Source organism: Molossus molossus, unplaced genomic scaffold (genome assembly GCF_014108415.1).
Source record: "Molossus molossus isolate mMolMol1 unplaced genomic scaffold, mMolMol1.p scaffold_m16_p_12, whole genome shotgun sequence".
In the NCBI taxonomy this organism is placed as follows: domain Eukaryota; kingdom Metazoa; phylum Chordata; class Mammalia; order Chiroptera; family Molossidae; genus Molossus; species Molossus molossus.
The window spans coordinates 78,825,704-78,844,773 of record NW_023425347.1 but is presented as its reverse complement, the minus strand read 5'-3'; the positions used below and the strand labels follow the sequence as shown (position 1 = coordinate 78,844,773).

General features: G+C 51.3%; 3 protein-coding genes across 6 annotated transcripts in view; 2 read left to right on the top strand and 1 right to left on the bottom strand.

Moving 5' to 3' along the window:
• The window catches only part of THRAP3 (thyroid hormone receptor associated protein 3), a 46,259-nt gene extending 43,725 nt beyond the window's left edge, over window positions 1-2,534 (top strand). For all 3 annotated transcript variants that reach the window (XM_036255426.1, XM_036255428.1, XM_036255427.1), the window contains one exon: window positions 989-2,534. In XM_036255426.1, coding sequence (XP_036111319.1) covers window positions 989-1,210 — 222 coding nt within the window. In that variant the 3' untranslated portion in view covers window positions 1,211-2,534. The remainder of the gene's footprint in view (window positions 1-988) is intronic.
• Window positions 2,535-3,294: 760 nt separating this feature from the next.
• On the top strand, window positions 3,295-15,974 carry SH3D21 (SH3 domain containing 21). Of its 2 annotated transcripts, XM_036257516.1 has the most exons (17): window positions 3,295-3,683; window positions 3,852-4,009; window positions 4,105-4,168; window positions 4,427-4,545; window positions 4,785-4,875; window positions 5,053-5,111; window positions 5,217-5,262; window positions 5,417-5,517; window positions 5,624-5,719; window positions 5,873-5,915; window positions 13,517-13,567; window positions 14,321-14,414; window positions 14,509-14,561; window positions 14,662-14,756; window positions 14,851-15,617; window positions 15,714-15,777; window positions 15,851-15,974. In XM_036257516.1, the coding sequence occupies exons 1-17, from the start codon at window positions 3,680-3,682 to the stop codon at window positions 15,920-15,922; spliced, it is 1,977 nt and encodes a 658-aa protein (XP_036113409.1). In that variant the 5' UTR covers window positions 3,295-3,679; the 3' UTR covers window positions 15,923-15,974. The 2 variants fall into 2 exon arrangements, with proteins under 2 accessions (XP_036113409.1, XP_036113408.1); XM_036257515.1 differs by lacking the exons at window positions 3,295-3,683; window positions 3,852-4,009; window positions 4,105-4,168; window positions 4,427-4,545 and having other exon boundaries at window positions 4,610-4,875; window positions 13,520-13,567.
• Window positions 15,975-16,287: 313 nt separating this feature from the next.
• EVA1B (eva-1 homolog B) lies at window positions 16,288-18,286 on the bottom strand. Its single transcript, XM_036257138.1, has 3 exons — window positions 18,240-18,286; window positions 17,742-17,838; window positions 16,288-17,461 (listed from the first exon to the last, which is right to left on the bottom strand). Exons 2-3 carry the CDS (start codon window positions 17,806-17,808, stop codon window positions 17,028-17,030), a joined length of 501 nt encoding a protein of 166 aa, XP_036113031.1. The 5' UTR covers window positions 17,809-17,838; window positions 18,240-18,286; the 3' UTR covers window positions 16,288-17,027.
• Window positions 18,287-19,070: the final 784 nt, after the last annotated feature.

Below are 19,070 nucleotides of genomic sequence, written 5' to 3'. Positions count from 1 at the left end.
AGTGGGACTGCTACAGGGGGAATGATTAAAAGCCTCTTTTCCTGCCCCTATTTGTCCCCTAAAGGAGCATCACCAGCCTGCTGCATTTAGGCAGGTAAACAAGCAACCCTGGTAGGAAGCAGCTGGCCCTTTCACTGACTGACCCCCAGGAGCCTTACCCTACTTGCGTGGGTGGGTAGTTTGGACTCTGAAGTCATGGGACTGATGAGTTAGCAACGACCTCTAGTTTTCAAAATTCTTTCTCATTCATTCTTTCATTGGATGCCTCCTCACTTGAGATTGATCGTCAGGGCGGACAGGGATTGTTTGAGATGTAGGTTGTGTGTTTTCTACTGTCACACTGCCTCCTTGCGTAAAACTCAAGTTGGGAGACACAGGATGGGAGCCCGGGTTCTGGTCCTGACTTGGCCATTAAGTGATCTGAGACCATGAGCAAGTCATTTACTCATGGTTTTGCTGTCTGTTCTTGGCTGGGGGTGGGGTGGGTTGGGAAGAGCTGAAGCGGTAGCTATATATTTGAGTGTTGCTGCTGCTTTTAGCTACCTGACATCCCAGATCAGATGCAGTTTCATGTTCTGGTGTGATAGGCATTCTTAAAAACCCATCCTTTGAGAGATGGTATACTAAATAATATGGAATTAAAGTTCCTAAGCCTGTTCCCTCATTTGCATAGTGGAGGGTGATAATGATAGGGAAGATGTGAGAATTAAATGAGATAGTGCTTGTATAGATCTTTCAGGGCTCAGTGAAGATTTTGTCATCATCATCATCATTATAATGCCCAAGCTACTGCCTTTGCACTCCTAAGGCACCCAACTGAATATTCTCTTGAATCTGAATCGGTAGCGTCTTTGGATAAGAAACAGGGAGGAGGATAGAAAAGGAGCAAAAAGGTGGGTCAGGACATAGGTTTATTTGAGAAAGTCACAGAGAAGAGGGTTCTGGCTATGTTTGCTCTGGCATTGATGGCAGTTTTCTTTCCTTCCAGCATGACGACCGTGAGGGCGAAGGCAGTGAGAAGTGGGTGAGCCGAGGCCGGGGCCGAGGCGCCTTTCCCCGGGGTCGGGGCAGGTTCATGTTCCGGAAATCCAGCACCAGCCCCAAATGGGCCCATGACAAATTCAGCGGGGAAGAAGGGGAGATTGAAGATGACGAGAGTGGGACAGAGAACCGAGAAGAGAAGGACAATTTACAGCCCACCACCGAGTAGGGGCTACTGTGATGGGAGCTTCTATCCAGGGGATAGAGGCGCTGGGAAGATGGCTGGTGAAGAACGAAACAGAGGAGCCCCAAGATGATTCTGAAAATCCCTCCCCCCTCTCCCCACCAGTCATGCAGAATCCTACTATAGTCAAAAGTATCCCTGGCGCAGTGTCCCACTGGACAGAAGCAGCCAGCCATGGAGCCTGGTGTCAGGCCCAGCTCTTGAGCAGAACACAGCGCATTGGGCTTTAGCTGTGTTTCTCATTTGTTGTTGGTGTGTGGGGTGGGGGCTGGGGTAGGGAGGGGAGAGCGATACTTGGATTTTGGTTTGTTCCCTATTAGAAACCAGTTTTGTTCTTAATTTCATTTCATTTGGAGCTAAGAGGACTAATTTGATGATTTTTTAAATCTCTTCTCCCTTTTCCTGGTTTTTAAAGCCCTCCTTTTTTTAGGCATATGTAGTAAGTACATTAGCAGAAAGATTTAATTGGACAACTTTGATTCTTAAAAGAGAAAACAAAGCATGTGAATAAACATTGAAGTGTTCACCTCAGTTTGGGACCAAACTGCTTGGATCTTTGTAAAAATCGGTTTTGTATGTTGAGGAGGAGTTCAAGGCCTTGTGTTCCCCTTTTCTGTGTAGCCATGTATCACATGGTATTGCTCCTAACCACACCCCACGTGCCCCCTCTCCCAATATTTTCTTCTGGGCTGGGCTTCCCATTCTCCACCAGCAGCTCCAGTATCCCAACTTTCTAGTCCTGCTGATCCTCAGCAACAGCGGTGGAAACTGGATGGCGGTTTCTGGTCTGTTTTCTAAGAAACTTCTGAATTCTATTATCTTTACAAATATAAGATGAGAAAATAATTTTTTCAATATTTTTTATTAATCTTTTTATAAAATGAAAAGAAACTCCTATGATCGATTAAGGAAGGTGGTTATGGCTGGGTGGTTTGTGGGGTTTTCTTTTTCTTTTTTCTTTTTTTTTTAACCATAAGCTTTAAGTTGAAGCATTCGCAAATGTTTGGGGGGAAAACATTCTCTTAAAATGGGGTCCTTGTGCTTGCCTTCTGGGGAGGTGGTCCTGAGCAGGTGAATCATATGGCATTTATGCATATGGTATATGTGGACTGCACCCACCTCGCCCCCCACCCCAACCTTTGCCTCTTGGGTTGTGTGCTACTTTTCCCCTTACTTTGCTACATTTCTATAGTTAAGTTGGTTTTACTTGAATGATTCATGTTTAGGGGGGAAAAATGAAAATACCCTTAAAGATTTGTTTCAACTCCTCCTGCAAATAAAAATAAATAAATGAAGTGGCAGGTGTAAATGGGCTCTGGTCATTGTCACCCTGAGAGTGTGTGTGTGTGTGTGTGTGTGTGTGTGTGTGTGTGGTGGATATCTCCCATCGCAGCTTAAGGGAACCTGAAAGATAAAATATGGGGGAGGGGGGTGCTGGCTCAGACTTGCCCAGCCCCCACACTCATTTGTTCTGGGAGGGGCCTCAGCCATGCTCTGCTAGCTTATGACTCTGCATTCCCGTCCCAGTGGTTTTACTTTATCCTGTACCTTGAACACCCCAGGAGAACCAGATTTTTTTCACTGCGATGTGTCACCCTTGAGCAAGGACTTTGGCTTCCAAGGTGGTGGGGCAGGGGCCAAAGGGTTTGGATTACAGGCTCAGCCTTCTGTGGTTCCCACTGAGCAGGAAGATTACCTGAGAGTTAGTCTCATGGAATGGGCACTAGGTGGACCCTAACCTTCACGAACCCTTGCCGTCGCTGGGCTGGCTGGTAGCGGGCAGACGCATTGAAAGCTCAAGTTCTTTTTTCCTGCCTTCCCCCCCCCAAGGAGAATCTGGAGTCATTTTCTGAAAGCAAACTGGAAGCGTCTTTGCGCTCTTCCTCTTCCGTAGACGGGTGCGGGGGAGGGATAGGTGCCTCCGGGAAAGCAGCGTATACCAGCTATGCGCGCACTAGAGTAATCACCCACTTCCACCCAGCCCCCGCCTTGAAGCAGTTCTGCCTGCAGGGGGAGCCCCACCCTGGTATGTGCCTCTCCCCACCTTTTCTCCTGCAGCTAAAGGCTTACCAGCAAGGGAGGGTAGACCAGGAAGGCTCAGCAAAAGGTGGGTGGGAGCCTCAGGGCCAAGGTTGGGAGGACGGGAGGCAGCTAGACAGAAAATTTGGGTGACTAGGCAGGCAAGAGCAGGTGGGGAGTTGTGTGACCTCAGCACTGGCAAGAGACCCTGGATTCTTCATCCCTGGGCTGGGGGCCGAACCTGCTGAGCCGGGCCGCCCCCTCTCCCACACCCACTCTCAGCACCTGGAGCGGGACCTATCCTATCCACTCCTGTCTCCGCCTCCTTTGCTTCCCAGTCTCGCAGCTCTTCCCAGCCTATCCAGGCCCAGTACTCGGCTGCCCGCGGGATCTCACAATCCGCCCGGCCTGGCCCTGGTGGGCGCCCCGGAAGCTATGGGTATGTGCAGAGGGGTTGGGGTGGCTCCTCTACACAACAGTGTGGAAATGGCAACAAAATCCTACACCACCACCCTGCTTTCCCGCTGTCCTGAACACGGAGCCCGGGACTCGCGCCATGGGCAGGCAGCTCTGGCTGGGCCCTTCTGAGCCGCGTTTCCGCCTTCAGAGGTGCTGGTCCTGGCTGGATACCGCGCACAGAAGGAGAGCGAGCTGAGTCTGGCGCCCGGGGACGTAGTCCGACAGGTATCCAAAGGACCTGCGCGGGGCTGGCTGCGCGGAGAACTGGGGGGCCATTGTGGCTTCTTCCCCGAGCGCCTGGTGCAGGTGAGGCTGGGCCGGGCGTCAGCTTGGCTGCGCGGGAGGTCTTGGCCCCCACCCTCAGGAGCTGAGAAGCCCCTCTCTGGGGCCCTTATTTTCAGGAGATCCCGGAGACTCTGCGTGGCACGGGAGAGGCGCCGAGACCACGCTGTGCGCGAAGCCTAGGTAAGATCCAGACCGGTGGGAAAGTGGGTAGCTGCCCCGAGCTGGTGCGGTCCCGCGGCCCCCACTCGCCCAGACTGGCGCCTGTGTGGGCGGAGCCTCTGGGCCCCTCTGCGGCCTGTGATTGGTTCTCGAGCACAATGCTCCGCCCTAGGCGGGGCCTGGGGGTACAGAGGCGGGCGCTTGCAGCCCGCAAGCTCCTCCCTTGGTTCAGCGGACTGGGGCACCCGGCTTCAGCGGCCTAGTTCACTCCCATCCCAGGTCGCCCCGTCAAATCTCGGAGCCCCCAAAGATGGTGCAAAGTGAACTTCAACTACAGCCCGGAGCAGGCGGATGAGCTGAAACTGCAAGCTGGGGAGATTGTGGAAGTGATAAAGGAGGTGAGGGGATGAGGTGATGAGAGGATTTGGGCAAATAATGGAGCACATCCCTGGGTGAGAGGAGATGGGTGGAGTGAGGGTACGCGCAATGGGAATGGTGAGGGGTGCAGAGATGGTAAAGTGAGGGAACAAAGATGGAGGGGACCATCGGGCAGAATTGGAGCAGAACTGAGTGTATGATTTATGGAGAGACACTTGGGGCAGAACCAGATGCCCCTGTGTCCTTCCCTCCTCCCCAGATTGAGGATGGCTGGTGGCTGGGAAAGAAGAACGGGCAGCTGGGAGCCTTCCCATCCAACTTTGTGGAGTTGCTGGACAGTGGGCTCCCAAGTGAGACCTGGACCTTGTGACCCCGTGAGACCCCGTGACCAGACTCAGCAATCTCCAATGACCCTCTCAGTGGCCTGAGCCTGTGATCCACACATCCTGACCCTGTGACCCCTTTGACCTCTTCTATGATCTAACCTGTGAATTAGCACCACCCTTAAGGTCCCTTTCCCTCACCAGGCCTTGATAACCCAGACATGTCTTCTTCAGTCAGCCCTGATCCCCAGCGGCCTCCCAAGGTAAATTCTGTGGAGTGGGCACAGAGGAGGTGCATTCCTGACATGGGGTGTGGTAAGGTGGGTTTGGAGGCTTAGCTTGTTCCTCCCACTCCCTGCCCTCACTAGCTGAGCAACCTGACCTATGACAGCCCTCCAGACTACCTGCAGACAGGTGAGCACCCAGCCAAAGAATCCCTTGTATAGCCCTTCCCAAAGCCACTTTGACTTTGGGGAGCAGGAATCCAGCTAGGCTGATGGAGGAGGGAGCCACAGATTGATTTGGGGAGGGGAGGGAAGTTGGCTTCACAGAACTGACCTCCCCTCAGTCTCCCGCCCTGAGACCTACAGGGTCCTGTTTGACTATCAGCCTGAGGCTCCAGATGAGTTGGCACTGCGGAGGGGGGACGAGGTGAAAGTGCTGAGGAAGGTAGGAAGGCACAGGCAAGGGAAGGGTGTGTTGGGAAGGGTGTGTTGGGAAGGTAGAAGGAGCCTAGGGACCTGGCTGTCCTCCCCACAGCATCTTTGTCTCCCAGGCCACAGAGGATGAGGGCTGGTGGGAAGGAGAGTCTCAAGGCAGAAGAGGAGTTTTCCCAGACAATTTTGTGCTCCCACCACCCCCAGTGAGTAAGGTGTGTATTGTTGGGGGGCAGGGACAGGTTACTCTGGACAAAGTTGGGGGTCATGGTGCTCACTAGATACAGCTGGAGGGTCACGCCTAAATGAGAGTGGAACTAGAAATGTGGGGGCGTCTCTCCAGATTCTCATACTTCTTTTCTGCGCAGATCAAGAAGCTGGTCCCACGAAAAGTGGCATCTCGAGAATCAGGTGGGTGCCCTGGAAGCCTAGGGTTAGGGGGTGTTTCTGGGAGACCCATCAGTTCAGTTGCCCATAAACATCCACCGCTGCCCAATGGTCCAGTACACCCACTTAGGAGCTACATCCGGGTGGGTTAAGGGTTCAATAGGAATGTATGTGGGTCAGTGTACATGTCAATATGTTCATGTTTCCCTGTGTGTCTTCAGGATGCAGCTATCAGTGTGTTTAGATTTGTTTCATTTTGTAAGAAAATGTATGGATTGGTGTGTCTGGGTCTATGAGACTGTGTATGTTCATGTGTCTTAGTGTGTATGTGAGTAACTCTGTATATGTGTCTGTGGGGATATGTGCCTTTTTATTTATCTTTTAAAAAAAATTTTTTTTTCTTTATTGATTTTTAGAGAGAAAGGAGGGGAGAGGGAGAGAGAGAGAAACACTGATGAGAGAGAACATTGATTGGCCACCTCCTGCATGCCCCAAGTGGGGATCAGGCCTACAACCTGGGCATGTACCCTGACTGGGAATCAAACTGGTGACCTCTTGGTGCATGGGTCAACACTCAACCACTGAGCTACATTGGCCGGGCTTTTTATTTATCTTCTAATGTAATGTCACACTTGCCAAAAACATATGTAACATCATATGTGTTTTAAAACTTCATGAGCCCTGGCCAGTTTGACTCAGTGGTTAGAGCGTTGGCCTGTGGTCCAGAGAGACCCAGGTTCGGTTCTCGCTAAGGGCACGTACCTTGGTTGCAGTTTGTCCCTGGCCCTGGTTGGTTCGTGCGGGAGGCAGCCACCCGATGTGTACCTTTCATGTTGATATTTCTCTCTCTCTTCCTCTCTCTCCCTCCCACTCTATCAGAACAAAAAATGAAAAAATGTCCTCGGGTGAGGATTTAAAAAAAACAAACAAACTTCATGAAAACCCATGATCTATCATTCAAACCCAAGAACTAGAACACTGCCAGTTAGTCTGTGTATTCCTCCTCTCCCATTCTGCTCTTTCCCCCACACCAGACATAACCAGTGTCCTGAATTTTGTGTTTATAGTTCTCACAAGTTTTTAAGTTTACTTACATGTGTATGTGCCACTTGGATCACTTGATTTATTTCTTCTTTTTGAGCTTTATAAAAATGGTTTCATATATTTATAGTCTCTGGGACTTACTGTTTCCAATCAACATTTTTTTCTAAGATTTATCCATGTTGTGTGTTGATCTAGTTCATTAGTTTTTCTCTGCTGTACAATATTGCCACAGTTTATGTATCTGGTCTCTTCCTGATGTTGGGCATTTTCATTGTTTCTAGTTTTTATTATTATACACAGTGCTGCTGTGAATATTCATGTCAGGGAATCAAACGGTGACCCTTCAGTCCTCGGAGGTGCTCTAACTGCTGAGTTAAACCAGCCAGGGCTTAAATTTTTTTAATTGATTTTTTTTTTTAGGGAAGATTGGAAGGGAGAGGGAGAGAGAGAGATATAAACATTGATGAGAGAGAGAAGCATCAACATTGATTAGCTGCCTCCTGCATGTCCCCTATTGGGGATCGAGCGTCCTGACTGGAAATTGAACTGGGCCCTCTCAGTCCATGGAACGATGCTCAATCCACTAAGCCACACCGGTTGGGCATGCCTTTTTTAAAAAATACGTTTTTGTTTTTAATTTATTTTTAGAGGGGGAGGAAGGGAGAGAGAGAAACATCAACGTGAGAAACATTGATCAGCTGCCTCCTGCGTGCTCCCTATTGGGGATTGAGCCCAAACCCTGGGCATGTGCCCTGACCTGGAATTGAACCAGCAACCTTTTGGTGCACGGGACAGTGCTCAACCAACTGAGCCACACCGGCCAAACCCTTATGCCTTTTAATTTCATTTTTTATTTATTACAGAGGCTAGGATCTCAGGATCTCAGTACAATACTGAATAGAAGTAGTGATGCTGAACATCATTACCATGTTTCTGATTTTAAATGGAATGCTTCTGTTGAAATATTTTGCTAGTTTCCCTTTTCTTAAGATTTTTACAGTTATTTTTACTGTCCGTGTCTCTATCAGTGTTATACTAGCCCCACGAATGAGTTAAGGAGTATGCATTTTGTTTCTTTTTTGTTGTTGTTAATCCTCACCCGAGCATATTTTTCCATTGAGTTTTAGATAGAGTGGAAGACCAGGAGGAAGAGAGAGAGAAACACTGATGTGAAAGAGACACATGGGTTGCTTCCTGCATGACCTGACCAGGGTGGGGATGGGACCTGCAACCCAGGTATTGTACCCTTGACTGGGAATCGAACCTGTGACCCTTCGGTCCGCAGGCCGACACTCTAATTGCTGAGCCAAACCGGCTAGGGTGCATTTTGTTTCTGATCTGGTAGATGTTATATAAGATGGGAATCATCTTTCTTGGAAAGCTGGTATAACTTGTCTGTTAAACTCATTTGGCTCTCTTTTTCCATCATGGCAAAAAACATTTAAATTTCTTTAATAGTTATAAACCAGTCTAGCTACAATTCTGTCCTTTTTTTTTTTTCTTAGTACTACAGAAATTTAATTTCTCACATTTTTGGAGGCTAGAAATTTGAAATCAAGATGTTGGTATGGCCATGTTCTCTGTGAAAGTGCTAGGCTAAGAGTCTTTCCTTATCTGTCCTTTGCTTCGGGTAGTTGCTAGCAATCCTTGGCTTGTAGATGCGTCACTGCACTCTCTGCCCATCTTTACATGGTCTTCTGCCCTGTGTGTGTTCAATTTCTCTCTTCTAATGACACCAGTCCTTGATTTAAGGCTCACCCTATCCAGCGTGACCTTATATTAATTGGATTACATCTGCAAAGGCCCCTTGACAGCTGCTTTTCCAATGTCTTCACCCTGAAACCATTTGAGGGGAAGAAGTCTTGCACTTTGGCAACATGCACAGACCACATTCTGTCTCCTGGTCCCTGGTTAACAATGGTTGGCCAAAAATCTGGCTACAATTTTTGAATCAGTTTTAATGATTTTTCTTTTCTTTGTTACCCACTTAATCTATGTTTTCTAATAATTTGTGTAAAGTTGTTCATATGCTCTTATAATCTTTTAAGTCTCATCTGTATCTGTAGTTACAGTTGGTTTCATTTCTAAGACTGTATTTCCCTCTGTTTTTGTTGTTGTTCAGTCTCATTAGAGTTGTTAATATATTCAGTACTTAAGAAGACATATTTTTTAGTGTACCTTTAAAAAAATTTTTTTCTTTATTGATGTCGGAGAGAGACCGAGGAAGAGGAGAGGGAGAGCTGGAAACATCCATTAGAGAGAACATTGATTGGTTGCCTCCTGCATGTCCCCCATTGGGGCTCAGGCCCACAACCTGGGCATGTGCCCTGACCAGGAATCGAACCGGCGACCTCTTGATGCATGGGTCGATGCTCAACCACTAGCCACATGGGCTGGGCGGATCTTGCTTTTTTTATTGTATGATGATCATTCCTTTTTGTTGTTGTTGTTGTTAATCCTCACCCGAGGATATTTTTCTATTTATCTTCAGATAGAGTGGGAAAGAGAGAGAGGGAAAGAGAGAAACATCCACGTGAGAGGGACACATAGACTGGTTGCCTCCTGCATGACCCCGACCAGGGCTGAGATGAACTGCAACCAAGGTATGTGCCCTTGGCCGGAATCAAACCTGTGACTCACTGGTCCGTGGGCTGATACTCTACCACTGAGCTGAACTGGCCAGGGCTGTGTGCAAGTTTTTATTTGGATGTGTTTTCATTTCTCTTGGGTATATATCTAAGAAAGGAATTGCTGGGTGATGCAATAACTCTATGTTTAACTCTGGGAAGAACTGCCAGACTGTTTTCCACAGTGGTCGCACCATTCTTATTTCCACTAGCAGTGAATGAGGGTTCCAGTTTCTCCACATTTACACCAGCCCTTGTTATTCCCTTATTATAATCATCCTACGGAATATGAAGTGGTTTTGCTTTGTATTTCTTATATGATTATTAGCTATTTGTATATCTTTTGGAGAAATATCTATTTGAGTCCTTTGCCCATTTCTGAATTGGGTTGTTTGTCTTTTTACTGTTGAGTTGGAGTTCTTTGCATATTCTAGATAAAGTCCCTTATCAGATATACAATTTGCAAATGTTTTTTTCCATTCTTTGTGTTGTCTTTTTGCTTTAGTTTATTTTATTCTTTAATTTCCACATATAAATGAAATCATGGTATTTGTCTTTCTCTGACTGACTTATTTCAACTTTTTACCTTTTTAAAAATATGTTTTTATTGATTTAAAAAACATTTTTTTTTTTTTTTTTTATCCTCACCCGAGGACATTTTTTGTTCAGATAGAGTAGGAGGGAGAGAGAGAGAGAGAAACATCGATGTGAAAGGGACACATCGAGTGGCTGCCACCCGCACGACCAACCAACGCCGGGGACAAACTGCAACCAAGGTACATGTCCTCAGCAGGAACCAAACCCGGGTCTCTCGGGACCGCAGGCTGATGCTCTAACCGCTGAGCCAAACCGGCCAGGGCTAAAAATTTATTTTTATTTCTTACTTTAGTTTTTAAATATGTTTTTACTGATTTTTCTAGTGAGAGAGGGAGGGAGAGAAAAATAGAAACATCAATATGAGAGAGAAACATAGATCAGCTCCCTCCTGCACGCCCCCTATTGGGGATCCAGCTGCAACCCGGGCATGTGCCCTGACGGGGAATCAAACAGGAACCTCTGAGTCCATGGGATGAAGCTCAATCCACTGAGCCGCACTGGCCAGCCTCAACTTTCTACTTTTTAAAAAAATCTTCACTCAAGGATACTTTTCCATTTATTCAGATCGAGTAGGAGCGGGGAGGGAAAGAGAGGGAGAAAGAAATCCATGTGAGAGAGGCACATCGATAGGTTGCCTCCCGCATGACCCCGACCAGGGCCGAGGATTGAATCGTAACTGAGGTTCATGCCCTTGACCGGAATTGAACCCAAGCCTCTTTGGTCCTCCGGCCAATGCTCTATCTGCTGAGCCAAACTGGCCAGGGCTCAACTTTTTACTTTTTTTTTTTTAACCTCACCCGAGGACATTTTTGCATGTATCTTCAGATAGAGCAGGAGGGAGGGAGGGAGGAAGAGAGAGAGAGAGACACATCAATGTGAGAGAGGCACATCGACCTGTTGCCACCCACACAACCCCAAGCGGGGCCAGGACAAACCACAGCTGAGGTGCAGTGCCCTTAGAGGGAACCAAACCCAGGATTCTCTGGTCCACCAGCTGATGCTCTAACTGCTGAGCCAAACTGGCCAGGACAACTTGTTACTTTTTTGATGATGTTCTTTGATGCACAAAAGTTTTAAGATTTGATGAAGTCCCATTTATCTGGTTTTTTTTTTTTGGTTGCTTGTGCTTTTGGTATATCTATGAAATCAATGCCAAAGCCAAGGTTACACCCCAAATTGATTGAGTTTCCCTTCAACCGTGACAGCCAACCTGCTGATCCTCAACCTGCCCCATACTCAGAGAGTTGATGTAGGCTGGGGAATGGGGGAGGGATAGGCAAGAACACCACCAAGCATAAGTGCTTCTCTGATTATTTTATGGTCAGTTTACAGAGCACTGAAATGGTTGCTTTGTCGTTTTTGTCCAGCTTTATAGTTGCTGTGTGAGGTGTGAATCTGTCCACCAACTCACCCAGCCAGTCAAGCCCTGCTTTTTTTATCCATTCCTTTAAACATTGCTCTCAAGCCCTGGCCGGTTTGGCTCAGCAGTTAGAGCGTCAGCCAGACTCGGGTTCGGTTCCCACTAAGGGCACGTATCTCGTATCTCGGTTGCAGTTTGTCCCCGGCCCTGGTTGGGTTGTGCGGGTGGCAGCCACTCGATGTGTCCCTTTCACATTGATGTTTCTCTCTCTCTCTTCTCTTTCCCTCCCACTCTATCTGAACAAAAAATGAAAAAAAAAAATGTCCTCAGGTGAGATAAAAACAAAAATAAACATTGCTTTCACATCTTTCACTCCTTGTCTCACTATACTCTAACTCTGGCTATGTTTAATCTGCTGTTTAACATTGCATTTTATTTCAAGAGTACTCTTTTCACCTCTAGTAGTTTAGCTGTCTCTTTTTCCCCCCATCTCTTGATGGCCCCTTTGTTTCAGGCTCATCCTTTATTCAGATATTTTTTTTTTTTATCCTCACCGGAGGACATTTTTCCTTTTTTTTTTTTTTTTTTGTACAGACAGAGTGGGAGGGAGAGAGAGGAAGAGAGAAAGAGAGAAACATCGATGTGAAAGGGACACATCGAGTGGCTGCCACCCGCACGACCAACCAGGGCCGGGGACAAACTGCAACCGAGGTACATGCCCTTAGCGGGAACCGAACCCGGGTCTCTCAGGACTGCAGGCCAACGCTCTAACCGCTGAGCCAAACCGGCCAGGGCTATTCAGATATTTTATACAGAGCTGTGTTGTCTCTAACCTGACAATTCCATTATCTGCTGTGTGTCGTGTCTGCTGAGTCCACCGTCAGTGGCCTGTCTTCTCATGTGTTTTATGATCTTTGTGTGTGAGCTCACGCCTTAGGGGAAGACTTCTTCCAGAGAGATGTGACTTCTACTCCTGGCTACTGGCTCCAGGCTCAGTAGCCACAGTGGTGCTGCCCTCTCCCCATCATGCTGGCCCCCGTTTCTCCCTGTGTGGCCCTCCCCTACCTCTTTTAAGTCCAACAGTGCCCCTAAGGTGTATCCTGGGTAGGGTATAATTGCTATCTAGTGGGAGAGCCCCACAGGGCACCTAGTCAGTCATACTGCGAGAAGCAAAAGTCGAAGTTAACATTTTTTAAAAAAATGCTTTTATTGATTTTTTTATATAGAGAGAGAAACATTGATGAGAGAGAAACATTGACCAGCTGCCTCCTGCACGCCCCCTATTTGGGATCGAGTCCACAACCTGACTGGGAATCGAACTGGGAGCTCTCAGTCGGTGGGATGTTGCTCAATCCACTGAGCCACCCTGGCCAGGCCAAAGTTAACATTTTAATGGAAGAAGACTTGACTTGGGGTGGTGAACACACCGTACAATATACAGATGATGTATTATAGAATTGTACACCTGAAATCTATATAATTTTATTAACCAAAGTCACCCCCAGTAAATTTATTTTTAAAAAAAGAAAAAACAGTTTAACGAGCTTTGACTCTATATGCCAAACACTCTTTTAAGCAGCTCATGTGGATGAAGTCCCTCAAATTTCACTGCAACCCTACAAGACGTGTGCTGTTGTTATCCATGCCCCATGGGTGAGGACACTGGGCCAGAGAGAGCTTAAGTTACCTTCCCACATTTTCACAACTGGCAACGGAGCAAGAATTCACAGCCTGGTGTCCAGTTATAGGAGCCATGCCCTGGCCCACCACGACATGGCGTCTGGGGACTTGTGTGTGGATCTATGATAACACGTGTGCACGTGCCAGGGTGGCTGCTTGTGTGTCCATGGATATGAATGTCACTGTGTGTGATAGCCTTCAGGTGAGCAGTCTGATGCCATCTCAGTGTGGCCTTTTCTGACCACTCCGTTTAAAATGATCCTCCCACAATAATACTTCATGACTCTAACCCACCACGTGTTATGTCGCTTCCCCAGCAGAGAGAGAGCTCGCTCGGGCTGCTGGGGGAAGACAACACCACAGGCAAGGTGAGTGCACCCAAGGCCCAGGTTGGGGCTATTGCCATTGTCCAGGTGAGGAAGGTGGGGACCTGATCTGGGGTGCTTAGTGGTGGAGGTAGTGACAATAGGCGGGTTTAGGACATGTTCTAAAGATAGAGCAGACAGGATTTACTGATGGGCTGGCTGTGTGCAGTGTAAGAGTATAAAAGAGGTCAATGACCACTCCTCATTTTGTCGTATGAGCAAGTGGGTGAACGGGTGAGATGGGGAACACGGGGAAAGGGGCAGATTCAGGGGACAAGGAGGCTGGGAAGGAAGAGTTACGTTTTGGATATGTTGAGTGTGTGATACCAGATTACCTCTCCAAGTGCAAATAATGGGAGGGAGGCCAGTTGGATATGAATGTCGAGTTTAGGGAAGAGGAAGGAGCTAGAAATGGAAATGTGGGAGTCGTTGGTGATCATTAAACCTGCAAGACTGGGTGCAGTCTCTTAGCGAGGACCGAGATGAAGACTGAACCAGTCATGGCACTAAGCAGGGGTAGGTCATGGATAAAAAAATGGGCAGTGCTTGGAGCCATCTCCCCACAAAGCCTTCCCTGACCCCTCTTCGGGGTGCTCCCAGTCCCCTGTGCTGAGGGTGGTCAGCTTCCCCAGAGCTCCCAAGAGGCAGAGTCAAATATGATTCATCTGTCCCTAATCCCTGTGCACAGCACAGGGCAGGGCAGCGACTCTCGGGTGGGTAAGTGCAGACAAAGCTGCATTTACATCTTCCTCCCAGCTCCTGTTAAGGAACCAAAAAAGATGATGCCCAAAACAGCCCTCCCTACAGTCAAGAAGTTGATGACAGCCCACACTGTGCCCAGCAAAGCCAAGTAAGGAGCAGAGTGGGACTAGGGGAAGGATGAGGGTGCAAAGGAAATGCTGTCCTGCCCTGCACCCCCTGGATCTGATGGGGATGTGTTGCAGGCCATCTTGGACACCTGGTGGAGACGGTCAGAAGCGTCCCTCCCGAGACTCAGGTAAGTGTGGCTGCCTCCCTCAGTTGGGTGAGGACTGGGCGGCAGGTGGGGAGAGACTCGGCGTCCTAGTAGGCCTGGGCCCCTGACATTCTGCTCTCAGGCTCCAGCAGCAGCCTCCTCAGTGGGGGCCCAGGCCACCCTGGCAGAAAGCGATCCAGAACCCAGGCTTCCCGCCAACGATCTGCAAACCGTCAGGTGAGAGGCCTGCTTCCCAGGGTGTGGTGTGTGAGGGTGAAGGATCCCAGGCCAAGGGGAGCCCTCAGCTGAGCCCTGATCCCCCTCACCACAGGAGGAAGAGCGAAGAAGCCGAGGAAAAGCCCCTCTTGTGAATAAAACCCCTACTCTGGCCAAGACCCCCAACCCACAGAAGACCCTGTCTCCAGATAAGACCTCTACTCCAGAGGAGATCCCAACTTTAGAGGACAAGGCCCCCAGCCCAGATGGGGTCTTTTCTGTGGATGAGGCCCCTGCTCTAGATGTCCCACCTGAAGATGAAGCCCCTTCCCCAGAGATGGCCCCTCTTGGGGATGAGGCCTCCACCCTAGAAAAGGCCTTGACCCCAGAGCAGATGCTCTCAGAAGAGGCTTCTGCCGGGGACAACACTCAGCTCCATACCTTCCTTCCGGAGGCAGCCGGGCCCAAGGGCGAGTCTTTCTTGGTCACTGGGGCTCAGTCCCAAGAGGAGGCTCACATGCCAGAGGGACATCCTCTGGATAAGAGGGACAGCTCCACACTCCAGTCTGAAGTTAAGCCAGGGTCCATGCCTGCCCTTGAGAAAGTCATCCCTCCAGAAAAGGCCACTTCTCTCCCAGCGGAGGCACCTGGGAAGGATGAGACTACCCCCAAAGAGGAGGTACCCCACGAAGAGAGAGCTCCTTCTGAAAATAATCCACAGCCTGTCAGGCCGACTCCAGACCCTCAAGAGACTCCCACCCTCCATTCACTGGTCCCGCAAAAGCCCACGGACAGCAAAAGTGACAGAGAGGATGTCATGAGGCTACAGAATGAGGTGGAATCTTTAAGGCAGGCCCTGGAGCTGATGGAGGTGCAGCTGGAGTAAGTGGGGGAGGGCAAGAAGCGGGTGGGAAGAAGGGCAGGGGCGGCTGGAAGCCAGCCCTGGCCCACTCCTTCCCCTCACTCTCTTGTCTGCAGAAAAAAGCTAACAGACATCTGGGAGGAGCTGAAGAGCGAGAGGGAGAAGCGCCAGTTGCTGGAGGTGTGTGCGGTGCAAATCCCCAGCAGGGAGGGAGCGGATGGCTGGCCCTCCCCTGACGCCTTCTCTCCACTAGGTTCAGTTGAAGATGAGGACCCAGGAATCCCTGACCCCAGGCCCTAGCCTCGAGGAGACGCAGACGCACTGAGGTGGGCCCTGGAGGAGAATCAGCCTCTGGTCACCCAAGTCCTTGCACACAATTTTGGGAAAGCCTAGAAAGTAAACTTCGCTGTGTACGCAACCGCGCCTGCCTGGTCCTTGAAGGGGCGGGGCGTTCGTGGCGGGGGCGGGGCCAGGTTGGCGCTCCACATTCCTGGCAGTCTCCCTGGCACATCTGGTCAACATGTGGCTCTCGTTACCGTTCCCAAGGCCTGCGCGGGCTATTTTTACCCACCGGATGGCGGGGGTTGGAGGGGCGTCTCCTTCGGACGCCAGCAGGCAGGAGGGGCCCAGGCCCAGGCGGGGTCAGGCTTTGCCTGTGGCTGGATTCCGGAATCCAGCTGTGCGCCAGTGGCCCAGCTTTCCAATCCCCAGCCCCTCCCAACTGGCCCCACTGTCCGCCTAGAAGGATCCACAGAAACGCACCTCAGCCCAGACACGAACTCCACAGCCCAGCTCAGGCACACGTGGTTACATTGGGACACTTGAGTGTCAAGGTCGGGCTCCCAAGGCCTGGTGTGTGTGTGTGTGACTGCAGTGATGCATGAACTTTGGGTATTTGTAGGGACAGAGGTGATGTGTGCCCGGACGCATGCAGGTAAGGAATGCATTTGTAAGGGATTCATGCGAGACTGGTGAAGTGGTGGAGTGTGTTTTTGCCGTCCACGAAGTGAACGTAAGCGAGTGTGCGGAGGACGGAGTGATGGAGGTGATCAGCTTGGTAAAGGAGCCCAGTGGGGTCTCAGCCCTGGGGCCCTCTGCATGACCGGAGCCTAAGGAACGCTGGAGGCAGGGGTAACAGGGAGCCTGAGTCACTAAGAATGCAGCTTTCATTGGTCACTTCACCTCTTAATCGTCCCCAGAAGCGGGGGTGGGGACCGTGTCTTGCCCTCCCCCCGGGTCTTCAGGCAGGACTGGGAAAGGGCGCCTCCCAGAGGGTGGGGATTCACGCCCAATAGCACCGTGGGAGCTGTGGGGGCGGGGCCAACATAGCACCGCCGGCAGGGGAAGTCGGAAGGTCCTGCGACAGCTATGAGCTGAGCTCATGTACATGTCCAGTACCCAGAGCGCCTTGCTGTGGGAACGAGGCCCGGTCAGTAATAGTGCATGCGGCCCAGAGTGCCCGTGGCCGTGGGGCTGGGCCCTAGCGTGCCGGTGCCCAGCAGGTCCGGCTGCCCGGTGCGCCAGATCTCCCGCAGGATCCGTTCCCGCTCCTCCAGGCGCTGCGCCCGCTCCAGCTCTTCCGCCGAGGTGAAGACGTTAATGCTCAGGGGCCCATCGGGCTCTGTGGAAAGCTCCGGGCCAGGCAGTGTGTTGTCGGGGCCCAGCCGCGTCACTGTGTCCTCCTCGTCCTCGTCATCATCCTCCGCATCCGCCTCTAGGGTGCTACGGGGGTCCCGGCGCCGCACCGGGACCCGGGGCCGCGGGCGGGGCGCGCAGGAGATGCTGATGACTAGCAGGCACAAGGTTAGCAGCAGGCCAAAGCAGACGCCCAGCACGAAGTAGAGGCCAAAGCTCTCAGGGTTAGCTGGAGGTCAGAGGGCAGAAGTCATGGAGGGACCCGGGCGGGTGGGAGTCATTCCATCTCGAAAAGACTCCACTTTTTAAGTTTGGGGGGCAAGGGCAGTACCTCCTACTTGAAGGACACTAGGTAGCTGCCATCGGGCGATGGGGGGCAGTGAGGGATGGGGCTAATTGGTAGTGACTAGCTGGGGGGGAGGGGTGATTATAATGAAAGGGGTGGGAAGGAAGGGGCGTAGTGGGGCCTCAGAGGGGCAGGGAGGGTTGCATGCCTCTGCCGCCCTCACCGCGGATGTGTGCGTAGGCCGCCAGGCTATTGCTGAGCAACTCCATGTCTCTTCGGGGGGCATCCATGCTGCTCTGAGGGGCAACTCCCCTGTCAGCCTGCGAGGTCAGCACCATCAGATCCTAATCCCCAGCCTCAAGCTGACCCTGATCCCAGTTTCTCCTCGGGGCAGCTCCTCTCCCTGGAAGAGCAGCCCCAGTTTCCACCCTGGAAAGAGCGGTGTGCTGACTTCGTTGCAGACTCGGGCCCTGTCTGGGAATCCCCCCGCTGCGCACCGACACCCCTCCAACCTCGGGGTCAAGGAGTGGGCCGCAGAAGGCCCCGCCCCCTCGTGCGGTCCCCCACGGAGGTCCGGTTTAGCTGTCCGGGGAGCAAGACGTTGGAGAAACGCGTGTGCCTTCGGCTCTCCAGAGCTAGCTCACGGAAGGGGAGGCCGACTCCCTTTCTCATCCCGCCCGCCCCCGGGGACCCACCGGCCCGCAGGCCCGGGCTTACTCACCGTTAACGCCCGGTTCCTCCGTGGACCTGATCGGCCCCGGCTCTCCAGCTCCAGCGGCCGCACACACCCGGGGTCTGGCCGCTCCCGCCCCGTCCGGTCCTGGCCGCCCCGCCCGCTCGGCTCGGCTCCCAGGCCGCGGCAGCGCGGGCCGGACACGGGCCGATGGACCAGCCGGCGGAAAGTTTCCTCGGAGGAAAGAGGAGGGACGGGGCGGGGCGGGGCGGGGGAGGCGGGGAGGGAAAGGGCAGGCAGAGGAAGGGGAGTGGAGGGAGAGTGAGGCCTGCGGGGAGTCTTCTCCCCCGGAGGAAACCTCGGGGGAGGCCGGGGAGGCGGGGTCCAGAGACCCGCCCCCAGGCTACTAATAACAATAATAATAATGAGGAGGAGGATGGAGTTCTGCTTAGGTGCCAGGCAATGGGCTAAATAAACCCTTTACAATATTCTTTTATTTAATCCTTCTTTTTAAATAATCCTATAATGTGGTATCATTATCCCCACTTGGCAGATAAATACACTAAGTCACAGATCGAAAGACTTTACCAGTCAGGGTTTGAAACCCTGTCCCTGTGCTCATCTCTTCCCCCCAGGAGGCTCCCTCACCCAGGGAAGACTGCCTGCTTTCACCAGCCCAGAGGTCAGACTCCCCAAACCCTCAACCCACAGTCCGAAGGAAGGGACTCTCATCCCCCTCTTCCCAGGCCCAGGCAGTGAGGGTGTCCAGCTGGCCGAGCGCTGGTCAGCAGGGTTAATGAGTGCTGAACTCCGGCTTCAAGCCAGGCCCAGGCCAGCCTTGCAGAACCGAGCCTGGGGCCTCTGAGGTCCCTGTGTTCT

What these genes read in the sequence shown, in the direction of transcription:
- SH3D21 (XM_036257516.1), top strand. An exon ending in TCCAGACTACCTGCAGACAG is followed by an intron (nt 5,263 to 5,416) that starts GTGAGCACCCAG and finishes ACCTCCCCTCAG; the next exon opens with TCTCCCGCCCTGAGACCTAC. An exon ending in CACCACCCCCAGTGAGTAAG is followed by an intron (nt 5,720 to 5,872) that starts GTGTGTATTGTT and finishes TTTTCTGCGCAG; the next exon opens with ATCAAGAAGCTGGTCCCACG.
- EVA1B (XM_036257138.1), bottom strand. Translation starts at nt 17,808, where the DNA reads ATGGATGCCCCCCGAAGAGACATGGAGTTGCTCAGCAATAGCCTGGCG. An exon ending in GGCCTACGCACACATCCGCG is followed by an intron (nt 17,462 to 17,741) that starts GTGAGGGCGGCA and finishes TCTGACCTCCAG; the next exon opens with CTAACCCTGAGAGCTTTGGC.